Source organism: Anopheles maculipalpis, chromosome 2RL, assembly GCF_943734695.1.
Source record: "Anopheles maculipalpis chromosome 2RL, idAnoMacuDA_375_x, whole genome shotgun sequence".
Taxonomy (NCBI): Eukaryota; Metazoa; Arthropoda; class Insecta; order Diptera; family Culicidae; genus Anopheles; species Anopheles maculipalpis.
This window is the reverse complement of record NC_064871.1, coordinates 74,720,082-74,747,526: the sequence shown is the minus strand read 5'-3', so window position 1 is coordinate 74,747,526 and position 27,445 is coordinate 74,720,082. Positions and strand designations below refer to the sequence as shown.

The 27,445-nt window shown below is 43.3% G+C and overlaps 3 protein-coding genes across 3 annotated transcripts in view; 1 reads left to right on the top strand and 2 right to left on the bottom strand.

Annotated features, from left to right (window-relative positions):
• The window catches only part of LOC126567469 (cytochrome P450 6g1-like), a 243,540-nt gene that overhangs the window by 196,881 nt on the left and 19,214 nt on the right, over positions 1–27,445 (bottom strand). The window lies entirely within an intron of this gene.
• LOC126556500 (uncharacterized) overlaps positions 1–27,445 on the bottom strand; it is a 518,397-nt gene that overhangs the window by 476,048 nt on the left and 14,904 nt on the right. The window lies entirely within an intron of this gene.
• On the top strand, positions 146–26,694 carry LOC126556366 (calmodulin). Its single transcript, XM_050211630.1, has 4 exons — positions 146–344; positions 8,525–8,699; positions 21,453–21,695; positions 26,549–26,694. The coding sequence occupies exons 1-4, from the start codon at positions 342–344 to the stop codon at positions 26,575–26,577; spliced, it is 450 nt and encodes a 149-aa protein (XP_050067587.1). The 5' UTR covers positions 146–341; the 3' UTR covers positions 26,578–26,694.

Sequence of the window (27,445 nt, the reverse complement as noted above, 5' to 3'; positions counted from 1 at the left end):
GTTTCTTGTGTGCGCGCGTCTTTTGGTGTGCGCGCGTTTTGCAATATACCGGCCGAGAGAGCAGAAGAGCGAGAGTGAGAGAGAGAGCGCCAATTCCGAATAAAAAAAAAATCATTTCTCGCTCACCAGTGCCAGCAGAGGCAGCAGCAGCAGCAGTAAATTGTAAGCCGCAGTAGTTAGCAGTTGTCGCCGAGTTCGCAGCCAGCGTCGCCACACGGAAGAGCCGCAGCAGCAGCAGCAAAAGTGTGCAAAAGCAACCAAGCAGCAGCAGCAGCCAAGCCTGTCTATTGTCAGCTAGTTTTTCGTGCAACCAGACACCAAACACCCTTTTAGCAGCAAAGATGGTAATTATACGCCGTTGCTACAATTCCTCTACATTTTACGGGGTTTTTTTCCATGCTATCTTTCGGTATGTGTGTGCGTGCGTGTGTGTATGCATGCACGCATCTGTTCATCGAATTTTATCAACCTTTGCCGGAATCCGGATGTGTCAAGTGTCATCGCCCGCGTACAGTGGCCCAATATCTCCCCAATGGCGTCTCTTCCCCACGGGTAACACTTTTCATCAGCGGGGCCAGCCATTAAAAGAATGGAGGATCGGATTTTTTTTCTTCTTCAATTTGGCGAAGCAAATGGTGGCGCCTTAGTGAGTGAAAATGACTGGTTGCCTCCTATGATAAAGTGATAGTTGTGCAAAAAACCGCCGCCATCGCGTAATTGGCGAGTTTTCTCCACACTCTGCCTTAACATGAGGGGGAGTGCCTCTTGCAAAAAGACTTTTGCTAATATCTCGCGTCGTCCTGGTGGAACGGTGTGTGTCTCTTCTGCAGCATTGCGAGTACAGGGTTACTGAAAGGCGATAAAAAGGCGTCAGCAAATGACTACGATATTGGACAACCAAGAAAAAGAAATTGGACTATAACGCAGCAAAAGGGGACTTTATAGAAGATGGTGAAAAAGTGCTTTCTTGTGGAAGTAGTAGTAGCTCATTAGTACTAGTAGTAGAAGTGTGGGACAGCTGCCACCGATGGCTCGGGGAACCCTCCTGCTGGAATGGAATCCGATGCGGCCAACTTACGCGCAGTGAAACGATTGTGTGAATGTACGTGCTTGTGTATGTGTGTATACCCCTGTGCATGTGGCATGATGGTGACGTTTTACTTCTCTTACCCGGGAGTCGCCTTGTCACACAATATATATATATGCAAAGAAAATTGAAAAAAAGAAGTATGCTGTGAATCATCATGGTTCCTCTGCCGCTTGAAAGGAGGCTCCCTTTTGCGTGCATATCTAACCTCACTTTTTTGCGCACAATTCAACTCGTGAGTCAATCGAATCCATCCTCCCCCCGCCATTCCGTTTATACTCGTTCGTTAGATGACTGTGTGTGCGAAGTTGCTAATGATACGAGAATAAGATGTGTTTGAAGAGGGGTAGAAAAGGGCGATGGGAGGAGTGAATAATGTCCGGGTGGATTTTATTCGCTTGTTCCGGAAGGTTTCCGTTTTGCTTTTTAAAATCTGGCTCCCATACTCCGACGGGCACTTCTGGTGGTGGAACACCACTTGACAAGTGCTGTCATTTTCGGGAGTTGCCGTTTAGCAGAATCGCGCTCTCGTCGTGTCTATATGGGCGACGACGAGATGTAGAAAAACGGGGGGGTTTTTTTTTTGAGACAAAATTCTCAACTTCACGTTTTCTCACGAACACACACACATATCTCTCTCTTCAGGCTCCACTGAATCTGCTCCCCCCTTGTGGGCGTGTGTGTGTATGTGTGTGTTTGTACGTGCGCAATTTAGAGGTTTCTCTTTTTGGCCTGCACAAACCATGATCCCGTTGCGACATTGAAGCCGAGAAAACACGCAACTCTCAACGCCCCAAGTTTTTGGTGTGTGCCAATAGGGGAGGAGGTTGGGTGTTGGTGGAAACGGAGAAAACGCGATTGGGGGATAGAGCGCGCGCGGTGAGAGCGTGTCCGGATTCGCAGTAGTATTCTCGCTCAGAGGGAACCATTTTACCGCAATGCGGGTTTTTTCTCGCGGCTCTTTTTCCCATTGCTGGTGTGTTCATGTTTGCTCTCGGGCGGCTTGCACTACCACCGAGAAAAGAAGGTGGTTGTGCCCGACCGACCTGCCCGGCAGTAGTAGTTTTTTGCTCAATTGATCATCATCTTGTTTGATTAAAAAGAATAGGAAACAAATATTTAAGAGCAAGGACGTTAGAAAGAGCGAAAGATATTGAGAGAGCGAGAGCGAATAGGGTAGCTAGGGGGATTTATTTGGGAACGTAGCGAAAATGATACCATCATCGCCTTACTGGCGAACCCTGTATGCACTTTGTTTTTAGGGACAAAAATTCAAGCGAACGTGTTGTAGGACATGTCTAAAGTCTGCTCATAGCTCTCTATGGGGAATTGTCCACCTGCCTGCCAAGGTTTGACATTTTGGAAGCATGGTCCTCGAGCAAAGCGTCACCGAGCGCGCGCGATCACAAATACAATAGGAATTCCAGAAATGGAAGAGATGAAATTGCCTACTTTGATACTGCTGTGGTGTGGTGGCTGCTTGGTGGCTGATGCGATGGTCGTATATGGGGCTCGTCTTCTTCCCACCGTAGCAAAAGGGGTAAAAACTCTCGCGTGTTGGGAAGAGCGCAATAAGGGTGAGAATGAGAGAGAAACGCGTTAAAACACACATACACTCGCACCCGCCGGAATGATCTCACAATTCACGTGAAAAAGGGGTTCGTTTGCCGTGGTGTGCCATCACTACATACGTACGGGGACGGTGTAGAAATAAAAAAAAAAACACCCCGCTTCGACCGTTTATGGCCGTTTGAATTAAATTTTCGAAATTACTTCCTTGCGGCTCATAGTTTCACGTGAGAGAGAAGGAGAATAAGTTAAAGAAGGGGTTGCTTAGTGTGAATTCTCTCCCTCTCACCCTTGTGCTCTATTTGCTAGAGACCGGTTGATAATATTGTCCTCCTGGCTGGACGTTGATAGGGGGTGAGTTTTTATCATGCCCGATAAGAAATGGAAATTTATCTATGGAATGATTATGGGTTACATCTATCTTTTACGATTGCTGCGTTTATCGCACAAACGGAACAAAGGTTTATTGAACGACATTTTTTTTTGGCGTTACCAATGTTGGTTGGACACTCTGGAAACACAGAATACAATGAATATAGTGCATCATGTATTGTATTTCAGTGTAACAATGTGTCAACGTATTATGCAATATGAGATTTTTAAATAATTCATCCCCAAAATCCCTCAACCCACAAGCACAGACGAAGGCTCCCCATTTTATGCACCGTCATACCACATCCCTATTGTGTCAAAATGTACGCAAAGAAGCCTTTTCAAATTTTCTACCCCTCAAGCCCTGTTCTTGTTTGGTGAGTCCTGGCAACGGAAGGGTAGGCAAAAAAGGTTTCTGAACAGCGACGGTGGGTCGGTACTGTGTAAACAAGATTACAATTATGCCTCCGTATTTCCTTCTGTGTGCTTCGAATGTTGCCCTATTCTTCGGCAGGGCTCTACACCTTCGCTCAAGCTAACGAAACACATACACACACGCAAGCACATGCATACCCCACCTGTGTGTGACAATTAACAGAATCGGTTTTTGTAGTGCGACGGTTGAACATACCAAACCCAACGTCCCCACCGCCTTGAAGAAACTACCCACGACGACCCTCTTTCCCACCTGCGCCATGTTCAAACCAGCCTTCAAAATCCAATTAGAACCCCCGCTACGAAGAGAAGGATGTTGGATGCGTACTTGTGAAGGCATGCGTCGTTCCCAACACAATTGCCACCAACAAATTTTCCAAAAAACTTCTTCCCTGCTTGACTCCTTATTCCGGCTTGGAATCTTCTACCACTATCCAGCTGGGTTAGTTGGAGCTTCAAACGTTCCAACTTCTAGTCCTGTGTTTTTTTTGTTTGTGGTGGAAGGATCGGAAATTATGGAGCATCAGTAGTAAATGGTGAATCGTCTAATGAACTCCTCTTCCCAACGATGATAATGGGTAGCTGTGGAGCGAGAGTCTTCTTTATGGACAATTTGGAAGGCAAAGTAGGAGTTATGGGCTAGTCCTTGGAATTAGTTCGGGAGATAATCTTGCCTTTTCCAGTCCAGCAATCCTTCGAAGGCCTCACGCCTTTTCCATGGTCAATATTATGTGCCTGTGTTGTATTCAAATGAGCGCGGCGCCCCACTAAGATCGATAAGAGGGTGACCCAATTTTGGAGCGAATGGGTTTTTTTTTCGCCTTGGAAGGGAGGAAGCACAAGTAATCGTCAAATTGTATTAGCTAGATAGATGAAGGAATATTCTAAAGCTTATTATCCTATTCTGACTTCCTTGACTTTTAATTTCTCTGTAATTTCTCAATGTCAATAGATATTCAAAATTACGGGAGTACGATAGGATCAGGTAGGATTCGAAGCTGATACTGTTGTGTGATAAATTGCCACATCTATCTTTCTGCTGTTTATGGATTTCTTGATTTGATTTTACCCGAGGCTAGAATAGATAGTTCTGCGACTAAGGATAACAGTAGGCTTAAGAGTTGATATCCGATGTGATTTATAAGTTGGGTTGGGCCTGGTGGTAAGGCGACAACGACGCCGGTCTTCAGATGGCTGCTGGACCGGAGTTCAAATCCCGTCCGGACCGTTCTCCCGTGTTGAGGATTGACTATTCAACAACGTGGTATCAGCAGGTCGTCGTAAGCCCCAAGAACAAGAAGAACAATCCGCTAGACCGGTGTCTCTTCCTCACATAGTCATATCCCAACTTCCAATAAACTAAATAAACCTATTCAGAGGTCAAATCGGTGCGGTTACACAAATCATTCCATAATATAATTATCAAACGGCGCCATTAAACCGTCCAATAATCCCGCTTATAATCATCAAAAGACATGCCGCTGCAGCGGTGATATTTTCCGCACCAGAACATAACACTGATTTGCCCTGCGCGCGTGTAAGATTCGGCTTTCCCGCAACGTGGCGGCACTCCCACTAATGCTTTTGGGGTTCCGAACCTCGTGAGGGGACGGGTGGTGTTCGCTACTTGTCGATTGCCACTGCTGTGCTTAGTCCCTGCCCTCTGCACGGGTATAGCCGCAAACTTTACCAGGGTTTTTTGATTCATCCATTCGGCGGGTGTTGCAGTTGCAGATGCGTTTTTTTTTCTTCTCTCTGTTGTTGGTGTGCCGTTGCGGAGATGTGTTTTTGTTGCATTCGTGGTGCTATGCGAACAGCAACACTGCCGCCACCCGCGCGCACCCTAGTAGCAACAAAACAGCGCAACGCACCGGTCCCGGTGTGCGCGATGTGTTGGAATGTTATTTTTGGGACACCTTCTGGCCCGTCTGTACGATCGGTGGTTTTTTTTTTTTTGCGTATAACGGTGTACAACCCGGCTCTTCCTCCGGAGCGGAGTTAGGAGAGTATGCCACCATTCGGGCAGACCCCAGGTTCCGTTGGTTGGAGGAGTGTTCCCTGGGTAGGGTGGCCCCGTTTACACCCATGTTTTCAGTGTCCGTGTTTTGGGAAAATGTATTTTCGATTTTCACGCGGCTCTCTCGGACCGGCACGGTTGTGTTGTCTCTTTCCTTCTCCTGGTCGTTTGTGTGAAAACCTCCCCCCTCCCCTCGGTTGCACCGTTCTTCGCTGACTCAGGCCGGTTTTTACGCGCATTTTGATGTTGCGGTTCGGTGCTATCCATGCATTTTGTTTGTTGGCCGATTTTTTGACTTGCTAGAAAAAGCAAACAGAAGAGGTGGTTTTTCTTGGCACAAGTGTGTGTATGCAGTGTTGCTTTTGTTCCATCCAAGGTTTTTGAATTGTTTTCAGCAAAATGTGGTTCCAGGCTTAAGGAGAGACAAAAAAAGGAAGGAAAAAATTGAAAAAGACATGCCATACCATTCTTAAATTGAAATTGATTGCTGCCTATGGATAATGCATTTTAGCTTAGAGTTGCATCAAATGCAACAGATCCGGTATTTGCAGAAGCAAGAAGATATATGGGGTCGTCTGGTACAATCGGTCGGTTATGGTTTGTGTGCTGGTGTGTTATTGAAGTGTCAAAATAACATCACATGGAAGCGTAAAAGCTTTGTGTGGTTCGTGTTTGGTTAGTAGCACGCTAATGAGCGCCATATTTTGACATCTAATGTCTAGCTTTGGCACCGTAGGGAAAAGTGCAAACAAGAAGTAGAACAGCCCGCTAGACAATTGTTGCATCGTTATAGTCTCATAATAGATGGACGATGCTTATCACCGTCTTTTTTATTGCAAAATAGTTGCAGTTTAAATAATGTTCCTCCAGTTTCAGGTTGTGCTGTTAGGACAGATGAGCTCCACTCCGTTTCAAGCCCTCGAATCATTGTATATATGTCAGGTCTCAAGGAATTGTCTCCAAGCATCCAGAGAGCAAGAAACCAAAGAAATTCAGTATTAAAATTACTAAGTATGGTCGAGGGACGGCGCTTGTCTTCATCCAACCTGCGTGGCATATCAGCAAGTCTAGTAATGGCACTACAGTTGATAGCCGGCGTGACCTAGAAATTCGTTAAGTCATGGAGAAGAAGAACTCTAGTCGATAAACTACCCTGATCAGGAATCAAGATATCCGCGGGCGTACTTGAGACACCCAATGATGTATTATAAGTAAATGAGTCACAATTGATGCGCCGAGAAATCTTGTCCAAGTACATTTCGCGAAGATGTGTCGATCTCTATGCTCTTGTCTATTGATACAGGTAAAGCAGTATTAGTGGCAGCAGTAGTAGCAAACGGCACAAACCACGCATTGACCGGTTTCTTGCCGGTGTCTGTTGCGTGTTTAAGGTGTGCAGAGAGAGAGAGAGTATCCAACCGAGAGACTAATCTATGTTTGTTTGCGTTAAATCAGCACACTGCACATGTCTCACGAAACCGGTGTAGATCAAAAGATCCATACTTTGCCCGGTGTAAGACACAACTTTTGTAATATTTTGAATAAGTCTGTTGAAACTCTGTTGGAACTGCAAACTGTGTAAGCTTCATTTTTCGTGATAAAATTTTTATAACAACATCATGTGTGTTGGGGCGGTGTCTCAAAACACTCAAATGCACTCTCTCCTCTTGGGGTAAGCACTCGAGCACACATACGGTGCGATAACTCGCGCATCGCGCGCATCATGAGGCACGTCAGAAGGGCCTCAAGCCACGAACGGGGTGTGCACATCGATTCGCGCGAAGGTACGACATGCATATAAATAATGTTTAATGATTCTCGAATAACTTGTCAGCATATATAACGGTACAAACATCACCCTACCTTCCCAGCACGCACGTAGCAGCACGCTGGTCATTGGCATTTTGCATCTCCGTGGCATCAGGTTCCAAGTGTCACGTGGTTTCGGTTTTCTCTTTTCTCTTTTTTTATGTTACAGATACTAAATTGATCCACTGTTGGGGAAGGTTTATAGCACCTTTGATTTCTTTTTTTCTCCAATTCTGGAGATTTGTAGAGCTTTAGACACAGGGTTCGCCTCTGCACACGCGCTATAAAGAAAATGAAACGACTCTGTTGAGGGTGGTGTGTTGCTTGATTGATGATATCGTTTGTTTGGAGCTTGTTTTGGAAGAGATGCATGATTATTTTATGATCCCACTGCAACTACCGGTGTTGAATATTCCAACCCACCCCACAATACCACCGGAGAGATTTACGAAACGGAAGGAATTATCGGTCAAAGTCCAACACCGCCCAAAGGTGACTTCCGAGCGGGGTGGTGGGAACTTAATGGTCGTAGTTGTGAAAGGCTTCCGCCGTTTGAAATTAATCTTATTCTCACGCTCTTGCAAGCGTGAGACAGTTACGATTCCGTTCACGTCCAGATCGACGATAATCGCATTTTTCATGCTTCGTTTTAATAATATTTTGTTTGCCGGCCAGCTTTTTCATACGACCAGCCAACCGCGGGGTCAATACGTTATGCTGTGGTTGTATAGCTTTTTACGACCCTAACAGCGTTTCCATTAGTCGAAAGAGAGATTAAAACATATCTCTAAAACATGCGTGCGTGCTGTAAAACAGCGAAGAAGGAGGGGGGGGGGGGGGGAAAGAAATTGCTCTTCGTACAAAAGTTATAAATTTGCTCCAATCAATCAATCTCCACAGGTAATATGGAGAGGGTTGAAGCAAAACCTATCAATATTTTCTTTCGAGATGTGTATGGGAGCGTGTGTATGGACATGTCGGTGATTGGTTTTGAACTTTCTACAGCTATTTAAAAAAAAAAAAACAGATTGAATGCAATCATTCGGCACGTACCAGGGCAAGCGTGTATCCGTTGATAAATAATGGTTCTGAAAGAGGAAATATTTACATCCAACAGTTGACAGGTGGGATACGGGACGTGTCGTCTGCTGCTCGGTTTTAATTTCATACTATTGTACACATTGTTCAATTGTTTTTAACAACATTTCCATCTACTTTCCCTCTTCCCATTACAGGCCGATCAACTTACGGAAGAACAGATCGCTGAATTCAAAGAAGCGTTCTCGCTGTTCGACAAGGACGGTGATGGCACAATCACGACCAAGGAATTAGGCACCGTTATGCGATCGCTAGGTCAGAACCCCACAGAAGCAGAACTGCAAGACATGATCAACGAAGTCGACGCGGACGGTAAGTGTTGAATGTTGATATTTAATTGGACATTCGTTAGAATTCCATTCTCAAATTTAATGGCCACTTGCATAACTGTTTATGCGTGCATCACCATTTAAGCGTCCATTGAAAAAGTAATGGGAAGACAGCAGTCGCATATGGTTCTCCTCTCCACGCTTCACTGATGCATGTGATATGGTGGTTTTGACTGAAGAGAAAGCGAAATGGGAGGATATGATATTTATTGGAAGACGTCCACTAATCATTGACATACTCCTCCGGGTCAGGAACAGCTGACCACACCGAACACATGCTCTACTGCTCTCTACATGTGTTGAGAGAGAGATTAATACTTCCTTGACTTGAAATGATTTGAAAACTTTTTTTCGGGGATTGTAACGAAAATCTTGATAGAGGAAGGACTTGTAATCTACTTTGTACTGGTGCAACTATCACATTAAGAAAGCCACTATGCTAATCCGTTTTTTCTTCTACCATTTCATTTTGTAAAGCACCTGCAAGCGAAACGGTGCACCCCACCGTACATGACGCCTGTGTTCGATTCAAGGACTGAAAGTTGGATAGCTCATTAGTCTATGAGTTCTTTCGGTTGGCTTGGGCAGGGATTTCGTTGCATCAATGGCGGCCTCGCTGTTTGTTGTGTGTCGGGCGGCATCTCTCGAGTCTTTATTGGAAAACTTACGGTGATGATTGGAGCCGCGCTCGGTAAAAAAAAACTGGCACGCGATCGGCGCATTAATCAACCCCACTCAGAAAGGTTTCGCAATCAGATTCGAATTATTTTCCAGGACTTAGCTTGGCCGGTTGAAGACGAATTGGAGAGCTTTGGTTTGCACATACGGTGTTTGGTGGTCGTCTCTGTACTAATGGCCTTGTGTACGATGACTATGATGATGTTGATTTTGATTGTGACCTTCGATAATTCTTAGTACTGAAGATTGATGAAGGACATTGAGTTGTTTGTGGAGGTGTGTGAGAGGTGGTACTATTTGGGAACAAATTTGGGTGAGGCTTTTAGGGCCAAAGGTCACATGTAAGGTTTCCGATTAGTAAAAATGCCTTCCCCGAGTGGGTGGTGGGTGGCCTGACATCATAAGGGTTCCATGTGCGTTACGAAAAAGGGGTGGGAATTGCACAATTTCTAATCAAGTTTGCTGTGGACGAGCGGGCGAACACCATTATTACTTCGTCACATTGCTTGGTGAGGCCGACTCGCGCGGCACACTCTATTTTGTGTGTGTGTATTTGCTTGGAGTTTGTCCTTTTATGGAGCATAATGGAGAGAAAATGAGTTTCGGAAACTATCGATCCGTTTCGGGAGCGTTTGGGCGCGAAGGAAGTTGAGCAGTGCCAGCCAGCCAGCCAGCCAGCCACATTATTGGAAGCAAGCTCATTTGCAGCAGGACAAAACTGGAGAAGCATAAAACCGGTCATTAATTGGATTTCCACCAAATGCTCTCTTCGTATGGAATGTCCGTCATGTTCTACACAAATCCACTGGTTTCTCTTGGAGCGGGGTGGTACACGAAACGGTTATATACGAAACATCAAATATATGTAGCAGGAAATGAGATCATCCGTACCGCTGCACCACCAGCAGGAACGCCAGGACTCTTTATAAACTGGTGTACTGGTTGGGACACCAAGTACATGCACACGATGTCCTCGAAGGGGAGCCTTCATATCCTGATTGAAATTATTCCGAAGCCCCGTTTCATTGGGTATGAGCTAAATGGATTTGAATAAAAAAGAAGGTCACCACATTCCTTCACCCTTAGACTGGCAACTTTCCCGGGATGAAAAAAAGTTCTAGTGCGGAACATAATCGTGTGAAGCAGAGGACTGTTTGATGATGAGGCTAAGGCGAAGGAAAAAGGAAATAAGTTGTTTTTTCTAGCGAAATGAATTATTCATCTGCCTTCTTCCTAAGAACTTTTTTCCTTATTAAAAATGTTTTTGAGTTCAGTCACATGTTGGGGATTTTATTACTTTCATTCGTGGTAACAAAAATGGGGATTGTATTTGTGGCTAAGGACGTAAGGATTTAAGGACTTTTTTGTGATGCATTAGATATCTAAAAACAAATTTCAACAACTTATTGATAACCATCAGTATTGATTTGTTGTGTGGAGTTAATGGAGGAGTTGTGGAGTGGAGGAGTTAAATTAATGAAGAAGCCATTTTTTAGGCAACTGGTTTTCTCCCGCTTAGTACCCTCCTAATGAGAATATCATTATTCATTGTAAACGTTTGAAAATGGCTCCAAACCAAAGCGGGGGGACGGAGGAGTTTTTTTTGTTGTTGCTTTGTACATAGGCGGGTTCCGTGATATTTGATCCCTTAATACAAATACTCTTTCATAATGAGTATTTCTCTTTTTCACTGTGGGCCTTCTCCTCCTTTTGCAACAGATTGTTTGCAAGCGATATCAATAATTATCAATTCCTCTACAATATGTCGGTTTTGCGCCCGATCTTTTGCCTCATTAGTATCAGGCGCCTTTTACGGATCGACCAAAATTAATTGAGCAGCAACTTAAAAATAGCTTCCGCACGTGGTGGGAGCTACAGTCATTTTAACTGAATTATTTTTTAAAATTTGTGGTTATAATAAAATGAAATAAAATGTAAATGGATAATCATGCATTTTGTTTTCTATTCTGCTAGATAATGATTGTCTCAGTCGGTGTAGGCTGTAGTACACCATCGAGCAGTGCGGTTGTGTAATAGTAATTGCAAACTCGGGAGGAAAACCCTAGCTTAATGTGTGCATGTGTGTGCTAGCCATTGGCATAATTGAAATATGGGGATGCTAATGGAAAACGGGTTAAAGCCACCGCCCTTGTTTATTGCGAAGCGTATATGGGTATGCAAATCCAACACTGTTCCATCAACAGTGTAGCAGCTCGCCTGCGCGCGCTCTTGACGGTCGTAGGTATGTGTTGTTTTGTTTCAATTTTCCGTAATAGGTAGAGAAGAGACCCTTCCAGTGTTGCGGTACAGCACCCAATTCCCTTGGCTAGGTGTGTACGACAGACAGGAGCACTCTATACGCCCTGGTACGCCCGTGTATCGTAAATATGAAAAGAATTCCAACAAGGAATCTGCTTTTCTATGTGTTGTCCACGTTTTGGAGCACGCTCGGACTGTGAAGGGGACCGCGTGTTCTACCCAAAAGTTATCAAATGACAGCGGGTGGTGGCTTTGAACCAAACTGTTCTACTGTGAAGCAACAGTGTGCTATCGTGCGGCAGCGCGCGCGCCCGCGGAAGAATCGGCCAGCAGAGGAAGGTTGGGAGGCCAGATATCGATCGTTTTCCTCTCCAGCGTTAGTAGTAGCTTCGTAGAAACAACAGCCACAGTAGCCAGCCAGAGCACGACCAGTAGCAGTTCCCCGTATAAAGCAGTACGACTTGCTGCACACACAGAGCCCACCAAACGGAAGAGCGCTTGTGCGCACGCCCATCTGCTATTAACACACATAAAAAAACGCTAACGCTAACACAACAGCCAGAGCAAAGATTTCCAGAAAGATACCGCAACCACCAAAGCCCAAACCAATGCCGGTGCCGGGGAGAAACCGTCCCGGGGAAAGAGAGAAAGAGTAAGCGTTGCAGGAAAAAGCTTTTCCATCCAACTCACTACTACTACTACTACTACTACCACTGTTGAGTATCAAAAGTTATTATGTATGTGTGTGTTTGTGTATAAAGGTAGAGAGCATTGGCTTTTCCCATGGCCGAAGAAAATCAACACACACTCTACCGAACCACTCGTCCATATCACTGTATATGGTTTGTATACAGGGCGCTTTTTACCGTTGGAGTGTACTTTCGGCACGCCGAAAGCCGTTCGTCTTCGTACGAGCGCAGAGCCCCCGATAATACGGTGTGAGTGTGTGTAATCTCTTTGAAAGGCGCACCACCGCATTTCCTAGGTAAAGCTCCATTGCTGCAACCCCAAACCGGGGGGGTCTCTGCATTGCATGTGGCGAGCATTATACACCTGGAAATTCTTAAACCCGCTTCCAGGATTGCGTTAAAACCCATCGCCGCCCTACACCCATCAATGCTATCCTGACCCCAAATGTGGGAAGAATGAGAAATTGGTTCTGCGCATAGAAGGTACCCATAGTGGAGAAGCGGTATTTTGTGAAATCCTCTAGTGCTGTTTCTCTGATGCATGCAGGAACTGCTGGAAAAATAAATAGAACCTGGAACTTTTAACTCTTGCGGGCAGAAGCTGAAGGAAAGAGCAAAAGCTTTTGTAAAACAGGGGAACAGGAAATGACACGTCCGTTTGATTAATAAAGGAGACGCGTAAAGGGATAACTAATGTGATAAAACTAGGCAAGACTTGTCACTCTTTGGATGTGTGTTACGGATGAGGAATTGTAACAAGGAGTTCTTCATAAAAAATATATTTGCGGCATGTTAACACGTTACAGCGCACTGCGAGAAATGGTTAAGCCTATTGAATTGCACCTAGACAGTTTGGATCGCCAACAAATGTAAGCACAAATCCTTCTAAAATAAAACAAGAAATTCATAAAGTACGGGGCGCCTCCATCGCCTTCGGAGAAAATACAAATTCTTAAAAAAGTAGCCATAAATACGAAGTAAAACATTAAAATACTTGTTATGTTTCAAACACGTGCAGAAAACAGGAGGACAAAAATGTAATTAAAATAGAAATGTATTACCATCTGGGAATTGGGGCCATGTTCTTCCCCCTTTTGGCTTTCCAATTCAGCCATCAGCCTTAGACTTCATTTTCTACTGGTGTCCTGACAGTGATGATGGAGTGTTGGTGACGTCATGCATTTTTTTTCCCCGTTGTTGGTGTTGTTGTTGCCACCCTGCACTCCATATCTAATCCCTGGTGGCCTTATTCGTGGCGTCAAATTCCGGTTTTCTGTTCCATTTTGGTTTGTGGATGATGGCGAATGAGGAATATTGGGCGTCGTTGCCTTGATATGTATCGCGTTGGCGTCTATCCATCGTCGTCGTCGTCGTCGTTCCATTAAAATCGTCCATTCCCAAGAAGAAGTACGCTTGTTTGGGTCGATAAAAAAAGGGGAAGGAGTACGAGTGAGAACCTCGTTCCAGCAGCAGCAGTAGGTAGGTGGCTTTGCCGTCCCATTTTGGTTCGATAAATTTAGCATCCTTCGTAGGGGAAAGCTTTCAAGGAGTTGTCATTCTTCGAATTTTGTGTCAACAATCTCGTTGTGTTTTTGGAATCGTACCAAATTTTCAACTCACACATACAGGCAGAGAGGCAGGCAGAAGGGAAGAAGGTTAGAGGAGCATGATGGTGTGTGTATGTGGCGTAATGAGTTTTGAGACAAACACAGTGCCCAATGGTTGGATGTGTTCCATTTTTCTTCAAATTTTCATCAACCACTATGTAGTATGCTACTGAAAGCTAGCAAATCGAGCTTCATGGTAATCTGCGCGTGTTCTTATGCCGGGTGCTTATCGATAGGTTAGCATGAAAAATGGTAGCTATTGATTTTCCAGCTCTTTCTAGGAGTTTCCCGGCTGTGTCTAGCATCAGGCACACAAAGCATAAAGCTCCGTTGTCTTAATGATTTAAGGCGGGGGAGGTCCTCAAACTCCTCCCCTCCCCGGGCAGTTGTGTTTTGTTTTTTTGAGTGTCAATTTTCGAAAGCCGATTTATTATGGCTCCTCGTCTTTGCAGCCGGGTGCGGTTTGGCATAGGCCTGTCAATGTTGTTGTGGTGAAGGATGAAAATGGCTTCATGATGTTTCGTATAAATCATCCAGTGTAAATAGTTGTTTGCGATTTTGAAAACAAGATGTTGCGGAAAGAAGTATTGGGCGATTGTTTTGTTTTGTTTGGAAGTATCTTCCATCGAGAAGAAGGGTAGTTTTTGTTGTTTGTTTTGCAGTTGTTTCATCACCGATAGATGGAAGTCAATAGGTTAGTTTTTTTGGGAACGAAGGAAAAGACAAACCGCTGTCGATGTGACGCAGTTGTTTTTCCCATCTTGCTCTGCTGTGTGTGTACGTCAATTTATTATGGATCAACCTTTCTTTTTTTTTCTTATCAATTCCCTTTGCAGGAGTATTTTATCAAGATGGGTTCTTTGTGGTTGAAGTAGAACGCAAAAAAATGATGTTACCCAGCGTCGTCCGAGAACGCGCTTGCTTGTGTAACAAATTGTCGACTGGAGTAATTTACAACTTGTGTGATAAGAAGCGGGAAAAACGAGCTCCCATTTGTAAGAAGCTTTTATAAGTAGGGCAGCAACAGTAACAAAAATGGGATAAAAAACCTTTTTTCTGATGAGCAATTACGAATGCAAAGTGTACACTCTCCCGCAACCGGATGTGGTTTGAAATAATAGTCAACAAGGAGCGCACGGTATGCAAGATGTTGTAAAGAAAAAAAAACATAGTTTTCTTTTTTCATTGTAAACCTTTTGTATTTTTACCACCACCACCGGGTGAAAGGGAGGGTTTGAAGATCTTGACGTCACCCATGAGTCGACAAAACCGCATGCTAAATTGCACTAAACCATCGTCATCTGAGTTGCGTTGTGTTGTTTTATTACGGCTTACAATAATTATCCAGCAGCAATCTCTCGAGTCCCCCCGGCCCGGCCGTCGTACGAAGTACTGGGCGGCTCCATGGTGGTGTAGCTGTGTGGGTATCATGTTTCTGTTCGGTGTGCAGCATTGGAACGTAGCCACAGGAGGAGGAAGAGAACAATTAATTTAAAATGTAAATTATGATTTGCCATAACGGAGCGAGACCCCGGGACTGTGTTATCTGATTATTACGGGCTGCTGATACAGGATATCCAAAGCTCCGGCCGTATTCGCAATGATGAGCACTGGGGGAGCGGTATGTGTAGTAGGAGGTACATGATGAAATGGATACGTTTTATACGGGTTGTTTTGAAATAGGCAGAAAAGCTTCTCTTAAGCTAATAAATAGCTCGGGCAAACAATAACAAATACGTAACCCGCGTGCTTTCCCGTCGCATATGGTATTCCTTTCCGGCCTGCGTGTGTGCCTAATATCGCGACGATTAACTGGTAACGTACCTTTTGCACTCCAGGGAAAATGATACCCATTACGAAAGGCAACCACAACTATACACGCAATAGCAAAAGCAGGTTATCCGGAACGTGTTCACGATAGGAGAATGTATGCGTTCAGCCTCTGTCCCTGTACCGTGTATCCTAGGCGGCTCATAAAAGCCCCTGTGGAAGGGATTGACTATGGCGTGTCCTTTGCCGTGTTCCGGCTTTCCACCATTATCCGAACAGAACCAGGCTGACCAGTCTGAGGATGTAAATACATATGTGCGTGTGTGGTGTACGTAGAAAGGTGCACAGGTCACGTACTATAATCATCTGATAGTGAACCCCCTTCACGTCTGGAGGCAATAGGGCCTCTCTTTCGCTGTGTGTTCTTAAGCTCCCAGCTAACATGTTTCCTTCGTTTTTTTTATCTGTAAATCTTTGGAATGTGTTGCACGTAATATTCGTATTTCATGATCTTTTCACATAACGATCATGTACATCGTTGTGAAGTAGACTTGATAATCTGTTTTATATTATTTAAGACCACAATTTAAGATTGCTGTTTTTACTATCTAAAATTAATGTGTATAAGTCTAATCATATACTACTGTGCCCGAAAAATAAAGTGATTTTGAGTTCATTTTCTTAACGCGGATGCTGGGATGTCCTTTAGTTCCGCCGTCGCTGAGGCTTCTATCTCCTCGATAGTGTCAAAACGGTGACCCCGAAGCGACCGTTTTTGCTCGTTAAACAGCCAGAAGTCGGCTGGTGCCAAATCTGGCGAATACGGTGGTTGCGGAACAATATGGGTGCGAGTTGTTGCGGAAAACTCCCTCAAAATGATGGCACCAGGCGAGACTTCAACCCTAAAACATTTTTCAGGATGGTGTTGACCGATGCTTTGGAAATCTCAACACTATCCGAAAGGTCTCGTATCGCCAACTGACGATTGTTGACCACTAAATCCTTGATTTGGACGACGTGGGCGTCGTTGATCGAGGTTGATGATCTCCCCGGGCGGTTCACGTCTTCGACGATCTTACGGCCATTCTTCACCAAAGGCTTTTTGTAACATCCGCAATGTTTCCGCAGCGTTTATTTCATTGCGCAAAACAAAATTTGACACGATCACTATGGGTGAAACATGGCAGAACTGTCAAAAACATACTTATTGACAAAGGAAAAATAAAAACAGGGGGCTTCTTTTGGCGCGTGAAATTTGACATCCAATGTCACCTTACTTTTCGGACACAGTAGTATGACTGTGTCGCGTGTGTCCACCGTACTGTCGTCCATTTTTTAACAATTCGTGGTACTATCATTAGGAGAAGTCTGGAATGATTGCAATGGTAACATGTACGCACTTCTGCTTCACACCTCGTCAAATTGCGTCAATGTAACGTGGCCGAAACGTGGTCTGATGATAGCATCGTTTTGCACCATCCAGTCCACCACCCCACCATGTGTTGGTGTATGATGTTACTGTTTGCAGTTATCTTTTGCGTGTGCGATTAAGATCCACCTGCCCGGGGTATGGTTGCCGTTTTTTTGGTTATCAGTTTTAGCTTGTCTTATCTAATAATATGTTCATTGTTTTTTTTTTTTGGGTATTTAGTTTGTCTTCATGCATGCTTTCACAGAGTGTATGATGCATGGGCAAAGAATATGAATTTTTTATAAATACGAATATGAAACTACACTGCGTGCATTTTTTATGTGATAATTACCATGATTTCTACAAAATTACGTAAAAATTTAAATTTGAAATAAAGACACGTTTGCACATACAATTGTTTGTGGTACGAAATAGCGTACCAAATGGTACGACAGAATGACTTAACCGAAAAGGACATGTTCTTGTGCTTTTATGACAAGATATGCGCCCTTTTGTGTCGTCGTCCTGGTCGACTGGTCCTGTGGACATCAAAGAAAATGCCACCAGCACAGTTGTGGATAGTTGAACTTTAGGAAATTCTTATCGGTTAAACGCGTACACAGCGTGAAAGCGCAGAAAGCTTTCCAAATAGCTTGCCTCTGATGTTACTTGTCCTTGATTGCGTTTGGTATGCGCAATTCGGAGTTTTGACTTTTGGCCTTTGCCGTTGCTTTGAAGCTATTTTGCAACGGGGGGGAGCATTCAATGGAGAAAATTGAACTGTCTCGCTTCTTTCAGTTGATGTCTTGTTCTTTCTAGTGCGGACGCATTTAACTGTACAGCGCATTGGGAGATATGCAAACCGTCGCTGTTCAGGATTCAGAACAACGCAGACCAGCTTTGATTTGAGGAATTTCATTTTCATTGCATACATCAACATTATGGTTAGAATTCAGAAATAGAATAAGAAATTGATTTAAGAAAAAAATCCTTTACTTGAAGGTATTTCTTGTTGCATCACATTCCTCGTATATTCTACTTCTATAAACCCATTATTAGATCGATGGTAATACACGTGAAAAGAAGGCAATTACCATTACGCTTAACCACGGCGACGGATGAGGTAAGCGCCCAACCGGATACACACGCAAGAAGAAGTATTGCGAGGACACCAGTCAAAATGGGAGCCATAAATAATCGAAAAAAAAGGGCAGTAAATATGAAGAAAGGGATAACAATGAAATTTATTGTGGTATTATACATTTTCGTCTACCCCTGGTGGTGGTAGCCTTGCCAAAAAAGGGTATTAGGAAAGGACATGGAAAAGCTTACGCTGAAAGAAAAATCTGCCACCACCATCAAGGATCAACAGCGAAAGGTACTCTCTCTATCCTTTGGCTCTAGATAATGTATTTGAACATTTGTTTTTTTTTTGTTTCGTTTGCTGTTGCTGCCTTGTTTATCAAAGTGGCGCTGTCGTGAATAGTTTTACCGTCCTCCCCCGGTTCATGACACGTTCGTAAATCGTTCAAGTTTGTTTGGGATTTACGCGTGTGATGTATGTATAGAGCATTCTAGACTTTCGTTGGAGGATTCCCTTTGTTGTGCGGTCGGTTAATCTCCGAAGTTCGGGTGGGTATCGTTTGCGATGTCTTGTCGCTGTCCGATTACCATACAGAATACAATGAATACTATTTATTGGTCTCCACAGTAGACAACGGACACACGGAGTTGAGGAGTTTTTCTTTATCGTGTGTGTCCTTCCTCTTAGGGAAACTATTTTATGGAGCGAGTTCTAGCGCGCACAAGTTTTCCGTTTTGTGAATCCGTGCAAGTGGAAAAGCGAATCGAATTTGTCACGATAGGCAACAGCAGAGAATGTTGCGTGTCTTGGGTAATATTTTTTTTTTTTGAACTGTCAGCAGCGTTAGTTTATGGCCCGTTGAGATCAATAGAAATATGCCAACCGAAGGCGCATTATTCTACCTCAAAAGAAGCTTCGCAGTAAACAAAATTCTACAGCGGTGTTGTAGCTTCCACACCATGCTTGACACGTGGATTTTATTCTTTTCCGTTATCGAACACAGCTTTTGTGACAGGCGGCAGTGTTTGTGTGTGTTGCTGGAGTTACCGTCACCTTAAATAAGTTTAGTTTTGTGTGTCTCCTCTATCAATCTGTCGAATCAGCACACCCCGAGATAGGAAATGAACAAGCATAACAGACGGCATATATAGAAAAGCACCCGGAACACGCACAAAAACAACACCCTGGTGTGTGTTTGTGTCCGAGGACGACATATAATAGCGAGGCACACACTGTCCTTCCATAGCTGTTACCGAAAGCTCGTTCGTTATCACGCTAGTTTGACATAAAAGTTTTGTACCACCCACCAATATCCATGGCCGGCCGTGCCATGGTGTACGATACAAAACACATTATAATAAATTTCCGTTCCCTTGTATTGGCCTTACCACATTCCGGTGGTGGCGATGACGACGACGACCACTACTCCATATTCTAGCGCAAGCTTCGTGTTGGGCAAGTCATTATGATATCGCCCCCGTCCCCCCCCCCCCCCCCCCCCGGCCATGGGTAAAACCAGTGCCCTTTCGGACTTCGGAGCTAGCGAATCAATTCATCCCTTTGCACTCGCTGGTACTCCTCCTGTAATGATGCTCCATGACGCCTTTCCTTCTGCTGCAATCGTGCTTTTGGATTTTATGGTTAATGGGAAAGTTTGGGGTAAAAGCGAGAGAGCTTCACTATTTTAGGGAGGCAACCTGTGTTTCACTCTGCTCTGCAAGATTGTCCCACAGCTCCAGCAGCAGTCCCTTCCTTAGCTATGACCTCTATTGCCAATCATGTCGTCGTCGTCAATGGGTTGAGTACTCCATTGAAAAGGTTCTTGGTGCTCTGCTGTGTTGTGTCGCTATGCTTTTGGGTTGTTGTCCGCTTGGGAGGTCCCCAGGTCTCTGTGAAGGCTGGCGGCAACCTATTTCGTGGCGTGATTGTGGTCGGCTATTACGACCAAGGGTACGAAATAGTGGAAATAGCAGCGTTTTCCGAGATTAGAAATCAAATTGGATCCTATTCAATCCGATGACTTCTACTTGTATTGTCATTTTTTGCCCCTTTTAGGAGAAGGATTTTTTTTTTTAAAAGACATCTCTGGAAAGTAATTGAGTGAAAGCAAATTTATAATAGGCAATAACCCTGTCCAGCAAAGGGGCGCTAGGAGAGACGCGTATAACGTTTTAATTTCACAAATTAAGGTTCACCATTCTTTCCTCTCCCCGACTGTTAGGGTGGCATTGTTTTCAATTTAATCTTTTTAACGATTTACTGAAACTGTCCTCTGCCCTCTGGACTAAATAATTGAAACTGTCGACGTTATTGTTTGTGGAAAGGTAACGTCACGTCCCCCTGCACCTTCCCAAAACAACCCAAGTCCAACACGGTAATGCCTCGTTTCCCGGACACAAGGACATCGTTGTCGTACCTTTTTCCTGCTGGGGCAGGAATAAAATATTGTAGGGGATGGTTCAATCAGTTTTACCGTTCGCTCATTAATATTTCAAACCGAAAACACCTTTTTCCGACGCCCGAAATTGATCGTATGCTTGGCGTGGCTAGCACACCCCCTCCCTGCCGAGCAGTAATATGTAACGGTTTTGTTTTTTTGGTGCCAAGGGAATTGTGATTTAGTCTCACTTTATTGTGAAACTATGCTATGCGGGTGTGTGAGTGTGCGTGTGTCAGGGGGGCAAAAGAATGTAATACTTTCAAGAAGTAAGGTCTAAAAATCGATAACGAAAGAGCGTATATTATGGAAGAAAAAGACCGTTTCTCGCTTCCTTACCTGTGTTGAATCCGGGGGAAGTCCAACATAAGGACTCTTTGAATACAGCTTTTTTTTGTTATTGTTGGGAAGCGTGTCTTTGGCTTTCTCTTGAGGAGTTATAATATATTTATACACTACTCCGTTGCGGCATGTGGTATCTGGTGGGCCTCACGAGGCTTTCATATCTTTAATAAATGTATGTGCGTACTAGGAAAACGTAGTGGAGACTTTAATATTCCCCACGTTGCTTGGAAAGTAATGCATGAGCATATATAATAGATCCGGAATACATCGTCTAAATAGTTAATATCCTCACCGGTGCGAAACTTGTGGATTGCTTTAGGGAAAACTCTTACGAACGATAAAAGGTATTCAAAAAACGATTTTGTATTAAAACGGCCGTCAACTATGTAGAATAAGCTCTCTATACGTGTGATGATTAATTTATTTTCTTACATCTCTCCTTCCCTTCACCTCCAGGTAACGGCACGATCGATTTCCCCGAGTTTCTAACAATGATGGCTCGTAAAATGAAGGACACGGACAGTGAAGAGGAAATCCGGGAGGCATTCCGAGTCTTCGACAAGGATGGCAACGGTTTTATTTCGGCAGCTGAGCTGCGCCACGTCATGACTAATCTGGGCGAGAAGCTAACAGACGAGGAAGTCGATGAGATGATCCGTGAAGCCGATATAGATGGCGATGGCCAGGTTAATTATGAAGGTACGTATCAAAACAATGAAAAAGTAGAGTTTTACGATGGGTACATAAATCACAAGATTTGCTGGGAAAAGTAAAATCATATATACATATTCAAATTTTGAAACAAATGCGTGTTAACAACAGGAGGGAGGGCAATAGAATTCTTGCTGCATTTTGTAAAGGTGTGTGTGTGTGTGTGTGTGTGTGGGGTGAAAATCAATCGAACTCGTTTGATCGATAGGACGGGGTTAATGTTGGTGGCAAGTAGCAAGCACCAGCGCAGTACGTCCTACACACCTCTCTGCCCAATGGAAACATTAGGCTGGCAGAAGGGATTGGAGGAGCAGCGGGTGACAAAAGAATAATACTGCGCCATCAGAGGGGATTGTCAGGGTCATGATTTGAACATTTTTGTTTGTTTTTTTTTGCATTTGCCCAGGAACGTCCTCCCGTGTTTACTTCTCACGGGGCTTGTCAAACCGCCGGATGTGCTTGTATTTTCGTGAACATTTTAAATGCTTTTAAAGTGGAAGAGTAGTGGAAATACACCTTTATTTTGGCCCTGTTTGTTTTTTTCTGCTCCACGATTGGTTTTCTATTTTATTCCATTTTCTTGGCTCGCGTTTATCGTGCCCCGTTCTCTTCCATCGGAAAACCGATGGTTTGAAAGTTGCATTTCAATCATTTGTTGACTTTGCCATTCACTTGCGTTTTAGAGGTCTCTCCCGGCGACGTTGCTCTGGGAGAGATGATGGTGAAACAAAGCCGCCTTCTGCTTGTTTGTCCTCGAGTTTGCCCACCTACACAGAAGCCAAATGTCTTTGAAGTACACGATTGTTCGTCACGAACCTCCTCTCGCTCTGGTTTTCTGTTGGCAGTGTGGCATCTTACAATTTTTTTGCTGCTTCTTGTTGAAGAATTTAGTCAAGAGCGAGCAAAGGGGCTTTGGATATGGAATGGTGTATGTAGTATATAAAGCAAGAGGCTTTTTGGTGTAACTTTGAAGATATCTTCAAAGCGGCTGCTACGGCTGAAAGAAAGATTATGTGTTTGACCTTTTTGTTTTTGGTTTGTGTGTAATCTTTACTGAGGGGGGGTAATCCAAAAGCGGGAGAACCCTAAATGACGAAGCGGAGGCGCCCCTTCATATGGGGAAAATTTTTTTGTTTGTTTGTTTGTTTGTGTGGAAATACCTTCGAGGGGGAACACGGTTTTTTGAAGTCCAACGAGTGCAGTTTCGTATGCATTTTTACTCCTTTCGCATGTGTGGCAAAACGTCGTACCTTTTACCTCGGATTTTGCAATTGAACAAACCGCAACATTGTGTACCCTAGTCACGTCTTGCTGGGGCATGTTGCAAGAAGCTGATCCACAAAAACATCACACACATGCACCAGTAATGTGTTGATATTGGAATTGATGCAATGCACCATAGCACCATAGCACACTGTGTACAAAAAATTGTCCGTACGCAGATTTTTTTTCCGATCCAAGCGATTGTTTGGATTGCGCCAGAATCTCACGAGTGCCACGAAAGTATTGAATTGGTTTTCCTCCATCATTATTATGACTATCTGCCAAAAGTCATCCAGTTTGACCAAGTAGTTTTGGGCATGTTTTACCCTCTTTCACATTTGCGGTAGATATAACCGGTGTTTGTCTGAATATTAGATAGACTTTATGTCATTACAATCATTCATTTACAAATAGGAATAATTTTAGCACCGAATACATGAAGTGTGAAAAACAATCTTAAAACGTTTTTCAAAAGATAAATTTCTACAATGCAAAATACGTTCGAATGTGATCCCGAATAGCGTGTTATCTTAGAAGTTTTAATATTTTATAGATTCTTCACACCATCAGTGTTTATTATACGGGTAAAAGCTGATGGGGATGGGGCGTGTTTCAGCCTGGTGGACGGTTATAGTGTGAATGTAATAAAACTGCAGGCACGAAAGTTGTTTCAAAACACGTAAACTCGATAAAAAACTTTAATCCTTTTGTTATTTTTTATTCTGCGCCCACTTACGTCATTCAAAAGTAATTGTACCGGCAGAAAAAGGCCATTTTGGGAATGGTACAGATCGGTTGGAATGCTATTTTTGTAACATATATATATATAGTATTGTTTGGTAGCTCGCTTGTTTTCTTAATAGCATTTTTATTTTAATAACAGAATCTTTGAAATATTTTTTTTACAAATAAAAAATATGCCTCATGTTTTCAATGGTCATAAATATTTAAACTGCTTCCACCAGCTGCTCGAACTGATTGATTCCGCGGCTGATGATGATGAGTGTCTCTGAATAGTCAAATTACACTTAACCGATCCCGCAAGCTGGATGGGATCGTGAAGGGGTGATGCTTCCCTGCATCGGTTCTTGTTTTCTTTGCGCTCAAAAACGTCGTCACTGGTCGGTTCGTGAGTGGAGAAGAACGCATTACTCACAGTTTAGCATCGCTTACTCATCGAAAGCAGTTACTACTACTGCATGACTCGCGTGGCACGAGAATACATCCATCCAACATGTGACGTAAGCACAAGACCTTGCTACAACAATGAAAACATGAGTAAAACGATCGTTGATCTTTTGGCGAATCCGATTCGATCTTGTTATCCGAGCTTCTGCCTGTGTTGACGTTTGACCTTGTTCGGTATAAACTGCGGCGGCACACAGTAAAAGAAAGTAAAGATTGTTTCCGCTTCTTGTGTCCCTCGCGCCGCCCCTTTTGATGTGTGTATGTGTTTTCTTTGAACAGATCGAACAACAAACAGTACATATGCGCCTCCCTGATCAAGCTGGTAGCTAGATCGGGGAAGGGTGATGTTCACAGAGATCTTTTTATAACTGAAATCACGGGATCTCCCATCGGGTTTAAACGATGGGATCCTGTTTATTGAGAATGGTCAGGATTTGCTGAGTGTGTCGATCGTGTGACATGATAATTGGTCGTGTGACACCCCAAATAGAAAACTACACTTTCATTAGTTTTCTGCAACATATGGAAGACAATTGTGTGCATTTTGCTGGGCAATATGGGATCCCCGTACGTACGTAAGCACCTAAAGAGATTTATGGCAACCTGTACTTTGCGCACTTCCGTCTTACGATTGGTTTATGACCCCAAATGTTGGTTGTACAAATAGTCTTGCTAATACAACACTCTCTACCATCACACCGCCCATGTACAGCAGCCAAGAGCAACGTCATTTGTCGAATCCGTGCTCTCGGATAATTTCATCCGGATGGCTGTGCACTGTTTCGTTTTTGCTGAAGCAGCCGACGCAATGGACAGTATGTGACACTGGAGGAAGGTTGTTCAGTAGCGTAATATGGATTTTGTTTTGTTTACACGGTGTATGTGTGTGTGTGTGTGGAGATTTATCTTCCATGTGTGGTCTCTTTACCCTCAAAAGTACACACAGAAGAAAAGGCAGCACACGGACAACGAGAAGGGTGTTGTCTTGCTTTGTAAGTCGTAATGAGAATGCTCTCTCATAGGCCCTACCACCTACCTACGTCACAGGTGTGTATGTGCGCGGTGCAATGCATTGCAAATTCACTACAAAGGTGACGGAACCGCTTAGCGAAAAACGATACACCAACGTCCCCCCCCCCCCCCCCCCCCCGGATATGAGGAGGAGGACGCGATGAGAGAGAGGCCTCAGGAAGATCCAGACAGTTCCGTCCCAGGCGCTTGATTATAACCAGAACCACATTCAAAAGCTGTAAATAATCATCTAAACCATGGCGAAAAGAACGAACCAGCATGCTGGGGGGGGATGTGTGTATGGAAGCAGGGTGTGCTGGTTGGCGCGCAACAGCACAACAAAAAGAAACTAGTGTAACAGTCATTTTTGTGTGCTCGAGTTTTTAATACTTCTAACGAGAAACCAGCGTGCAGCAGCAGGCGCTACTACCCCTATCATAAAGATAATAATGCGGTTATTTGGCGCTGAGGTAGTAGTAGAAGTAGTACACTGTGTTGTTGTTATCTTGTACGAGATGCGAGCGATTGTATTTGCTTTTAGCTAGTTTCGTGGATGGAAGTTGACGTTAAAATTTTTCCCCTCAAATGGATGATCTCTGTCGCTCGATTGTTGCTCATTTTCAAAACGTTCAGCAATCATTTTCATCCGGTTTTTGTACGTTGAGTAGTTTATATCCTTTTTTGCGATTTCTTGTGGTGTATTTATATGTTGATTGGTTTTTTTTTACAAAGTGCTATACTCGCTACAGGTTAAGTCGTTTAATTAATTTTATTTTATGTTGAGGTAATTAACAAAATACGTTAATTTTTTTTGTTCAAATAATACGACTCTGTGCCGTATTCGCAGCTTTTCTTAAGTTGATTTTGTATAAATTTCCTGAGGCAATTCTTTCCGGTCATGTTCGGTTCGATAAATGAAACTAGTTGCACCACAAAACATGTACACTAGCCGGGGTTAGAATGTATTTGACGAAGCAGCGAAGGGCTTTTGCTTATACGATAGCTTGTTTCTGTCCACATCACCCACATATTGCACATATGTTTGAAGTTGAAGTACGAGAACATGTTAATATATGCATCCAAGTGTAGCGCAAACAATTTCAGCCAACAAAGCGTATGCTTGTGTCTTTGTATAAGATCTCTCTTTATCCGCAAAACGTACGTCGCATTTAAAACACGGATGTTAAACACTTACGGGGTTTCTACATTGTGCAATTGTGCTTACATGAAATTTACTTATGGTTTAAAAAGGTCCTAGAATAGATAATAAAAATCCCCATTCAAAATCTAGCCCCTGTTGAGCAAAATTATGTTTTACTTTGCCCACCCGCTTCGCTGGACTTAACTAACTGGTTTTCCTTTTGTTTTACCCATTCCAGAATTCGTAACAATGATGACATCGAAGTGAGCTACTGGTCGAAACATTGCGCCTTTCTATTTGTTTATTAAGAAGACTGTAGCCACGCGCAACAACAGCTGCGCAACGCTATCGATTTGGATTTAAAACGGGAAGAAAATGAAGATACAGCGTGGGATATTGGAGTGTGGAGACAAGCAAGATGATGATGATGATGATGCGAAGAAGGAAAAGATACAAAAAGGAGTAAAGCAACACACAGCAAGATAAAAAAAAAAGTACAGCAAGTAAAGCAAACGAGATAAACATTAAATTAAACTTGAAAGCATTAAGACAGAGCAAACAAAAATACCAAAACAAAAGTGCAACGTGCAGAACAAAACAAAAAACAAAAACAGCAGTAAAATCATGATGGAAAAATGGAAAAAAGCATAGCATATACAGCAACAGCTTAAAGAGCATCAACAAACTAAAGAAAATAATACCACAAGCAAAACAGCAAACAACAACAACAGCTATTTTAAAACAACTATAACCGAAACGAAGCACGGAACAACAACAGCCACAACTATCTAACAACAACAGCAGAAAAAAACATCTTCATCACCACTACTACCATCACAAGAGAACACAACACACCCTCTCTCTCCCACGCAGATGAAAGAAAGAGATAAAGGTAAAAAAAATTCTCATTTCCAAAACGAAAATCCTTATTGCAAAATAAAAACAAAGTAAACAATGGAACGGAACAAAACGGTCGGCAGAGGGAAAAAAAAGGCAAAACATATAACTTAAAAAATTTTAATTGTAACAACCACAATTATAAATAAGAAGATAAATAAAAATGGTAAAAGAAAGAAAAAAAACAAAAAGGGCATACAATCAACTCCTAATTGTAATAATGCAAGGGTGTGAAACA

Bases quoted from the DNA above. Each gene is read 5' to 3' on its own strand.
- LOC126556366 (XM_050211630.1), top strand. The intron at 8,700-21,452 runs GTAAGTGTTGAA...CTTCACCTCCAG, and splicing joins CAACGAAGTCGACGCGGACG to GTAACGGCACGATCGATTTC. The intron at 21,696-26,548 runs GTACGTATCAAA...TACCCATTCCAG, and splicing joins TGGCCAGGTTAATTATGAAG to AATTCGTAACAATGATGACA.